This window comes from Camponotus vicinus, unplaced genomic scaffold (genome assembly GCF_025532165.1).
Source record: "Camponotus vicinus isolate PSW18456_S1 unplaced genomic scaffold, iyCamVici1.0 SCAF_12, whole genome shotgun sequence".
Taxonomy (NCBI): domain Eukaryota; kingdom Metazoa; phylum Arthropoda; class Insecta; order Hymenoptera; family Formicidae; genus Camponotus; species Camponotus vicinus.
The window spans coordinates 4,093,115-4,103,367 of NW_028141948.1; the positions used below are offsets into that span (position 1 = coordinate 4,093,115).

At 30.9% G+C, this 10,253-nt stretch overlaps 1 protein-coding gene across 2 annotated transcripts in view; it reads left to right on the top strand.

Annotated features, from left to right (window-relative positions):
• The window catches only part of LOC145963505 (uncharacterized), a 74,076-nt gene that overhangs the window by 12,095 nt on the left and 51,728 nt on the right, over positions 1-10,253 (top strand). The window contains exon 1 of one of the 2 annotated variants that reach the window (XM_083085531.1): positions 9,437-9,803. The exons of the other annotated variant lie outside the window; for it this stretch is intronic. Within the exon in view, the coding sequence (XP_082941657.1) occupies positions 9,784-9,803 (20 nt within the window). The 5' untranslated portion in view covers positions 9,437-9,783. Of the gene's footprint in view, positions 1-9,436; positions 9,804-10,253 lie in introns of those variants that run through there. 2 annotated transcript variants of the gene reach the window in all.

Genomic DNA, 10,253 nt, shown 5'->3' on the forward strand with positions numbered 1-10,253 from the left:
TTAAATGGGGTTACTATATAACGATATATAACGTAATAATAATTCAATACACATACTTTCTCAGGATCTTTGCTCAATGTCGATGAAAGTAAATCGGCCACGTTGTTAGTGGAATATCATTGTGGAATTTCATATCGTGAGAGTTGATAGAACTGGTTTTTAGTAGTTTCATGATACGCTTGATGTTATTCAGCATTATTTTCGTTGAAATGTTTTTGTTCTTATTGTTGGCCACATATATACACACATACAAATGTGACACATTATCAGATTAATTTTATTTTCGAAAGATATAATAATTATATATCGTTAATTAAAATGCCACTTTTAAAACATTCAAATAATCATCTAGTTTCTTTTATCAATCTTGTAACATTTTTAAATCTTCTTTATGTGTGTTATACAGTGTCCCATTTTAAATAATACGTTCAAATATCTCCGAAGCGGTACGTTGAATAAAAAAATGTTTCAAACAAAAGTTGTATGGCTTGAAGAGGGCCATCAGATGGTGGCAGTGATTTGACCTTGGAGAGTCATTTGAAGGTCACGTGAAGGTCACCGTCAATTTCTTAAATGGAACTCCCTATTTTTTATTGCATATTCTTGTAGCTTATCTCAAGGGCTTTCCAAAACACTATAATAAAATATTTTTCCCTCAAGTACTTTTTGAGTTATAAGGCTTGAAATCATTTCTTAATTTTACATAAACCGTAAAATTGTAAAATATTCATTTTTCGATTATCTTACCTTAATACTTTTATGTACAAAATAATGAGAGGAATCAATTGGTGTAAAGAAAACACATAGTTGTTTCGAAGAAAAAATATGTAATTTGCAATTAACAATTACATATTTTTTCCAATTGATTCCTCTCATTATTTTGTACATAAAAGTATTAAGGTAAGATAATCGAAAAATGAATATGTTACAAGATATTTTACGATCTATGTAAAATTAAGAAATGATTTCAAGCCTTATAAAGTACTCGAGGGAAAAATATTTTATTATAGTGTTTTGGAAATCCCTCGAGATAATCTACAAGAATATGCAATAAAAAATAGGGGGTTCCATTTAAGAAATTGACGGTGACCTTCACGTGACCTTCAAATGACTCTCCAAGGTCAAATCATTGCCACTATCTGATGGCCCCCTTCAAGCCATACAATTTTTGTCTGAAACATTTTTTTATTTAACGCACCGTTTCAGAGATATTCGAACATATTATTTAAAATGGGACACCTTGTATAACCGTTTTAAATCTTCTTTATGTTGTATATCATTTTAAAAAATATTAATAATTTAAAGCATGTATTTTTTTATTTATATATGAATTTTTTATTTTCGTTTTTGAAGCTAATGTTAATTGCTTTCAATGATAAATTAAATAAAAATTTTCGGGAATAGAAAAGAAAATTATCTTCTTTAATATACGATTTTATGCTAGTAAGTATAAATGAGAGATTTTTTTCTACTGGTCTTAATGCGTGACAAAAGGCCAATCGAAACCTTGAAATGATTCAGTTGTATATAATATTGTATCCGGTATTGATGTAAATGACATTATTGATGACGACAGATGAAATTGTGAAGGTCTTGATTTCACGAGTGTTTACTGTGTCACGATGATTTTGTAATATGTATTTCATAATTTGTTTGTTAGTTGTAAGATCTAGAAATATAAATTCTGTATTCTTGTTACGTTATCTCATACATACAATCATTATATATATATATATATATATATATATATATATATATAATTTATTAGTTATTACAATAAAAACATAATTTTAATCGTGTTAATTTCGTGAGAATTGTAAGATATTGTTTGCAACATATTATTTGCATTGTAACATATTATTTGCAAGCACGTATAATATTTGATAATAATTATTTGCAAATAAGTAAAAATTAGTCAAATATAAACAAAGAAATAAAGTATTTGTTTCTCTCTTGCTCCTTAGAATATTAAAAGCTTGTTCTAAATTAATTTTGAAACATTGATTTTCTCTTGTATGATAGATACATGACAATTAATCAAAAAAAGTGTGGGATCAAGAAACGATATATTCGACATATTTGAAAGAAAATCGCGCTTATAGTATTTGATTAATTTAAGAATTTTTTATTCAATTTAGCCGAATAGTGACGATAATGATTTGATGATAGCATAGCAACAATGCCGACTTATGGATATTTTAATTCGTCGAGCGCAATTGAGAGAACAAAAATTGCGAGCTCGTTATAGTGGGTCATATGGGATATTAGCTCGATTACATGCTTGTCACATATGGATCGCTAGCCATTGAGTAACAGCCACTTTCGTAGTCACTCTCGCTGCTGCTAGAGTGCTGGTGCGGGTCTATATGACATACTGACACATAAGTCAAGATACGGCAGGCATGACAACCATAGACAGAATATCGACGCTTAGACCATCGTGAAAGAACGTCGCGTAACTCTTCTAGTACCAAGGAGAAATATGAAATTTCGCAAGTACAATTTTTTTCCCGTACGTTAATCTCGCGTAAATAATCATTATGCTCGCATCTCACGCATTGGTAGCGAAATAATGAAGTTTTATTCGTTTGAGTTTAAAATTTCTATGATAGATGAAATAAATTGTGCAATTAAATTGTTTTTCTCACAAAAAAGTTTGCAAATATATATTTAAATTACATATAGATGAATTACTTTTTATTATTATGCATACAGATATAGATATATCGCCAAATGAATTTTAACTTTTTAGCAAGAGAAATGTTTTTTTTAATTTTATATATATCTAAATTTGAAAACTATTCCAATTAAAAATTGAATCGATTAACATCTCTCCATCGTGATATATGTGTATGATGATAAAAACATATAAACTATTCAGCATGACATACATGGCTCGCGGAACATTTTACATAAAGTCGCAATGGAAACACGCTCCGATGCGGGTAACCTCAAAAAGACGACCTTTCGAATTTCACTGAGACATCAACGAAATATCCCTCCTTTTTTGCCATCCGATGTCACCTGAGAGAGAGGAAGAAAGACTGAAATAAAAACATACTGTCACTTATATTTATAAATTAAATCATTTGCTCAGTAAAATTGGGCAAGAAGTGACTATCTTATTGATCGGTGATTTACCTGTCTTTTTATGCGCATGATGTAAATGCAATTATATATACAGAGTAACAAATGATAATATATAAATTGAATTGTATATTGAATAATTCTATAAAGTATATTGAACAATTTTATAAAGTTATACAGTAGACACAATTTATCATGTTTAATATAAAAATATTTTATTAAATTAAAAATGCAATGAATAAATAAAAATAATATATCTAAATTTTAATGCAAATTTTTATTATGAATTGATATTGCTATGAAATATAACAAATAAGGTATAAGAGATTTAAATTTTAAAGATATATTTCAATTTTTTTATTCTCTATATAACTTTATTATTATATATTTTTTATGCATGTATGTATTTTTTATGTTTATGTGCACATTATTATTTTTATATAATATTTTTATATTTTATTGTGATAATTATATATATATATATATATATATATATATATATATATATATATATATACATCATATTTCTTCTTATGCTAAATTTTTTATTTTTGTAATGATAAAATATTGATCATATATTTATTATATGCAGCATATATTTATTATGTGCAGTAATTTTAACCGGTATTTTATTTTATCAAAACTTCTTTCTCTCTCTCCCTCCCTCCCTCTCTCTCTCTCTCTCTCTCTCTCTCTCTCTCTCTCTCTCTCTCTCTCTCTTTCTTAATGAAAGTCGCATTGGAAGTAAAAAGAAAAAGTATAGATGACTTCTTTCTTCCTCGTTACAACACTTTCACTACAAGTTTCATGATAGTCGTTCTTACAATCCGTCTTACTTTCTTTATGATATTTTTTTTATTTCTAACAATAGTTGTTGATTTATATCGTTATTTGTACATCGTGTGAAAAGGAATTATTTTTATCCGAACTTTGGCGTTATAACGTGAATTTTAGTTTTCAAATATATTCTAAATGCTGAAAAAACTAACAAGAGTTAAAAGTTAATGCCATTAATTGTTTTTGCATTATATATTGATAAATATGGAGCAATATGAGAGAGAGAGAGAGAGAGAGAGAGAGAGAGCGAGCGAGGGAGGGAGCGAGAGAGAGAGAGAGAGAGAGAGAGAGAATGAATTGGTCAAAATTAATTTAGAGTTAATAAATTCAATATCATTATTAATTAATGTTATTAATATATTTATAGTTTAACGACATAAAAAAGTTAAACGTTAAAGAATATAAAGTAGTGTGTGTATATGTATATATTAGCGCAAGCGTATTTTTGATTTTATAATTGAATTCTAATTCTGTATTTTATATCTTTTTCTGTTCATGTTCTTTTATTTATTATGTAAAATTTACGTTTTTGTCAGTGCAATAAAATGCGATATGTGAAATTTATTTAAATAGAATTATATTCACGTAGAGATTAGATACTGTTATTGTTGAATTGTATATAATTTTCAACTATCAATTATCAACAATTAGTCATCAATCAACTTTCAACTCCCAGTTTTTAAATATTTGTGCTTGATTTTCACTTTTAAACTTTTAGTTTTCATATCTCAAAAAAATTTCTAACATTAATTACAGATCCTTTATCATCGTTTGGTTCTCTTAGCACTTAATTACAATCAACTACTTGATTTTTATTTCAGAGACATTTTCTTTAGCGACTAGATTATATTCATGAGTGACATTTTTTTGACTGACTTCTTCCTTTTCTTAAAGGTCAAGGTCACGATGTGACATCGCGCCTTCACTATAACAGCATACTTGGATGAAGGCACGTCGACACATTCCAGTTACTGCCTACGTGTTCCAGTTTGAGTGTAGTTTGTCCATTTTTAATCGAATAGATATTTAGTTGAGGAGGGAGGGGGTGGGAGGGAGGGAGGGAGGGGGGAAAGAGAGAGAGAGAGAAGAAAAAAAGAGTATTGAGAATTAATAAACGATATTGAAATGAAAACAGTAAATTATATTTTTACCACACAATATGCAAAAAATTATAAATTATTAATAAATTTTTAACAATTTAAAGTGACATTTATTCTTATTTTTATTAATATTTCAAGCCAATTTTTATTAACATTCTCAATTAGTACATTAAAATTTTCCATTTACTACTGTGCGATTGATACTTTCACAAATTATATATATACAGGGTGTGTTATTTTAAGTGATGCAGCTGAATATCTCTTAAAGTAAAAGAGATTGGGAAAAATGTTTCAGACAATGGTTGTATGGTTTCGAGGGGGACATAAGATGGTGCCATTAGTTTGACCTTGAAGAGTCAGCTGAAGGTCACGTGAAGGTCACCTCCAACTTTGTAAATGGGACATCCTATATGCTTTTGCATATTCTTATAGCTCATCTCGAGAGCTTTCCAAAACACTATAATTAAGTTAGTTTTCATTAAGTACTTTCCGAGTTATGAGACGAAATAATTTCTTAATTTTACATAAACTGTAAAATATCTTGTAAAATATTCATTTTTCGATTATCTTACCTTAATACTTTTATGTACAAAATAATGAGAGGAATCAATTGGTGTAAAGAAAACACATAATTATTTTTAAGAACAAAAATGTAAATGTTAATTGCAAATGACATTTTTTTTTTCGAAACAATTATGTGTTTTCCTTACACCAATTGATTCCTCTCATCATTTTGTACATAAAAGTATTAAGGTAAGATAATCGAAAAATGAATATCTTGCTAGATATTTTATGGTTTATGTAAAATTAAGATATTATTTCAAGCTTCATAACTCGAAAAGTACTCAATGAAGAAATACTTTATTATAGTGTTTTGGAAAGCTCTCGAGATGAGCTACAAGAATATGCAAAAGCATATAGGGTGTCCCATTTACAAAGTTGGAGGTGACCTTCACGTGGCTTTCAGCTGACTCTTCAAGGTCAAACTAATGGCACCGTCTTATGTCCCCCTAGAAACCATAGAACTATTATCTGAAACATTTTTCCCAATCTCTTTTACTTTAAGAGATATTCAGCTGCATCACTTAAAATGATACACCCTGTATATATGTACCCTGTATAAATTTCATATATATATATATATATTTTTTTTTTATTTTTTATATCATTTTTATATATTTTTATATCTATATTTTTATATCTATTATAAATATTATATATATATATATATATATATATATATATATATATATAATAATTATAATAGATATAAAAATATAGATATAAAAATATATAAAAATGATATAAAAAATAAAAAAAAAAATATATATATATATATAATATATAATATACATATATATACATGTGCGCGCGCGCGCGCATGTTGTTTATTTGTGTGTGTGTGTATGCGTGTGTGTGTGTGTCATAATTATATCGCGAGCGAGAAGGTTACAGCAATCATATTTATTTGTACTAGATGAGATCAACATTCCATAGCATTTGTCATAAAGACGATAAATATTTCAAATCAGAATAGTTATTCAGATGTTCTCGATATTGTGTACGGTATCGCTCGGTTTCCTTGGATGGCATTTACTCAATGCTGCCTTTCTCATGTTCATTATTCTTCGTTCGCGCCGCTATTTCCGAGAATTTTTGTGATCTTCAATTGCAGTCTATCCCTCATCCTTCCACGAATTGTGTACATATCGACTTGGCGTTACATCGGATCGTTTTGTCGGATCTTTTCGCGCGTTTGTCAATGAGAAAAGAACAATGGATACAAATTTGCAATAAACTTGCTTTTTGTCCGTCGCACAAATAAAAAATTTGAAAGATATATCAGCGATGTTGAATAATTATCTCTTAAAGCAGGAAAGTAAAATAATTATAAGTTTGAAAATTGAAAGGAAAAGTAAATGTTTACTTTACGTCACACAGCTCGAAAAATTTTTATTTTCACATATGTTGTAGAGGATACATTCCTAAGTAATACACCGTTTGAATTTTGTGGCGCTCTCTCTTCGTTCCTGAGATATGCAATTTTGAAGTTTCATACTTTCATATCATCTTTTCGTTATCCTATTTTTGTGTTTACATTTTTTGTTTACACTTGCTCAACACGGTTTTATATTATATTTTCCTTGTGTATTTATATTTTTTTGTTTACGTTTGCTTGTTGTGACTTCCATGTCGCTAAGCTATAGAAATATCACAAATGTATGTGTACACACACGCACTCACGCACATACGCACGCACGCACGCGGGGGGGTGCAAGGGGGGGCCTTCGGCCCCCCCTCCCGCAACCACCCCGCCGATAGTCAAGGTGGACCTCGCTTTACAACTTACAGCATATATGCATTGTGATTGAACTCTTCGCAATGCGTCCCCTACCGACGGGGTGGTTGCGGGAGGGGGGGCCGAAGGCCCCTCTTGCACCCCCCCGCGCGCGCGCGCGCGTGTGTGTGTGTGCCTATATTTCTTATTAAACATACATGATGTGGTAAAATTATATTGTATTCTTGAAACTTTTTTTATTAATAACTATTTAATAAATAACAATAAGCGGCTAAAACCTTCTGAAAGTTATTCAGAAAGGTGGCCTCAGGAAATGTGAACAGAAAAATATAAACATATTTAGAAAGTAACGAAAAGATGATACAAGTAAGTATAAAATTTCAAAATTGCATATCTCAGGAACGAAGAGAGAGCGCCATAAAATTCAAACGGTGTATTACTTAGGAATGTATCCTCTACAACATATGTGAAAATAAAAATTTTTCGAGCTGTGTGACGTAAAGTAAACATTTACCATAAAAAGAATTGGCTATCTTAAAGAAAGCTAACTATCCCAAAGAAGAGAATCTTGAAAAAATGCTTAGCAAAATGTAACAATTGAAATTGAATTTGTGTAAACACTCCTCGAAAGAGGAATAGATTGTCGATATTCGATATGCTATTGACAATGCTAATTTATGATCCGTTTAAAGTTTTAGTTTATACGACATTGAGAAGGGTCTGGAATAGACCGAAACGTTTGTCATCGTACTTTGCGAGATTGTTTGTTTTCTTTTCTTTTAATTACAATGTATAACATCATGACTTTTTTATATTAATTACAATGTATGACATCATGACTTTTTTATATTATTTGTGCTTCTGCCTTTCGTGTACCTTTGTGAATTAAACGTCTTAATATCTGCGTCGGGATTTAATAAGCCTGTATTTATTATTACTTTTATATGATTTATTCTTACGACCCTTTTTTTGTATTTAAATAATTATTTATTTTTCTAATTTATGATGTATAAATGTTAGTGCATATTTACTTTCGTAAAATGGATAATAGAAGAATCATTTTCGTGCTTTATCTTCTAATACAGTGATTCCCAAAGTAGATGTTATGCCTCTTTGGAGGCGCTAGAAAATTCAAGGGAGGCACTGAACAAAGGGACGGTAAGGGCATAATAGCTGTATTTGCAATAGAGCTTTGACAATTAAATATTTTCAATTTAAATATTTTGATATATATGACTTTAATAAATAAATAAATCGTACAACTAAATCAATTAACAATTTAGAGTTCGAACAGTTAATTTTCAAACAGCTCTACAATAAAATCAGCCTTTCAGACTTTACGACTTTATGTGACAAAAACATGCAAGTCGCAACTCTTGGTCAATACCTTTTTATCTCATTTCTAACTATCTTTATGGAGGAAGGCGCTGATGAAATATTTCATTTAAAAGAGAGCATCAGGTAGAGAAAAAGTTTGGGAATTGCTATTCTAGTACAACTTTCAATACTTCACTTATCCATATTTATATTTTCAATATTTTACTTATCCATATTTATATTTATTTATTGCGGATTAGCTGCGTTATTCCCTCTCTTTCTCTCTTTTTTCCTCCTCAATTTCGATCACAATACGTGAGAGTTGATGAATTATAAAGAAATCGTTGTAAGAAAGTATCCTCGTTACGAGCATAAACTAAATATAATAACTATCATAGACTATTATCTTATGCATTACTGTCGTACGAAACTGCTTTTTGCATAAGTAGCTAATCTTACCTTCCCACGCATTGAAACTTCCGTCTCGCTCCAGCGCCTTTCTTGTTGAGCGTAGTGCATCGACGCTTGCCCTTTCTCGTTTCATCGTTGCGGCGACTTTGATGGGCTGTATCATACTCATTTTGTCTCTGTTACTCGGCCTCGTTTGCATATCTTCGGTCGCGTCCGATGTGATTTTGAGCCGCGTGCCAAGCCGTTTCGAGCTGAATCCCTCTCTCTCTCTCTCTCTCTTTTCCTTATATACACACTCATACACACGCACGCATATACATACATACGAATACGTACGAATTTGACCGCGCTCGCTCTCATATACCTGCTCTCGCTCATCGCGGCGGCACACGCGGCACCTCTCGCTTTCACTCGCCGCATGGTTGTGCGAAGAGGAGGCTATCACGACTCACGACTCACGGTGTTCGCGACAGGCCTCAGTATCCGCCGGAGAGTTGTCGGAGTTACGCGTTGCTTCTCGGTATTATTTACGCAACATCGCGACCAGTGTAATATCTGACAGAGAATAAAAGCCTGAGTGAGCGCGAACGAAATTTTTCGTATAATAACACCTTTGTGCCGCCGCGCCAAAAGCGCGACAGTCGAAAGTTAAAGAGACCGCAGCGTGCGCGGGAAAGGCACGCGATTTTAAAGAGGAGCACGAAAAAGCAAGTCAGAAAGTTGACAGAAATAATGACAGTTAATTGGTTCAGGTAAGATTATGTCATTAATCGTTGAATTGCTCTCGAAAATGAAAGTACTGGAGTATTGATCTTTTTTCAAGTTTCCATCGATTATTGCAAACGATCGATTATTAAGCATCATAAATTAAAATTAAATTTAAAAGCTTTTTAATAAAATTGCTAAGAAGATTATAAAATTATTTCTTTTTTTTTTTTGAAAAAATGAAAAATATTGTTCTTTCATCGGAAAAGCAGACTAACATTAGCAAAGGGGAGAGTTCACGTTACGTAGGAGATGATTAGTATGAGTTAACGCTTGTCAGGACGTTCCGGAGTGACGCGTAAAAGTAACTTTCTCTAATAATCAAACGATACTTTTCTCTCTCTTTTTCTCATATCATCCAATTGTGTTAGATGAGTGAGAGAGCTCATTAAATCTCGAGAAGTACATTTCTGAGTCAATTAAATTTATCGTTTCAA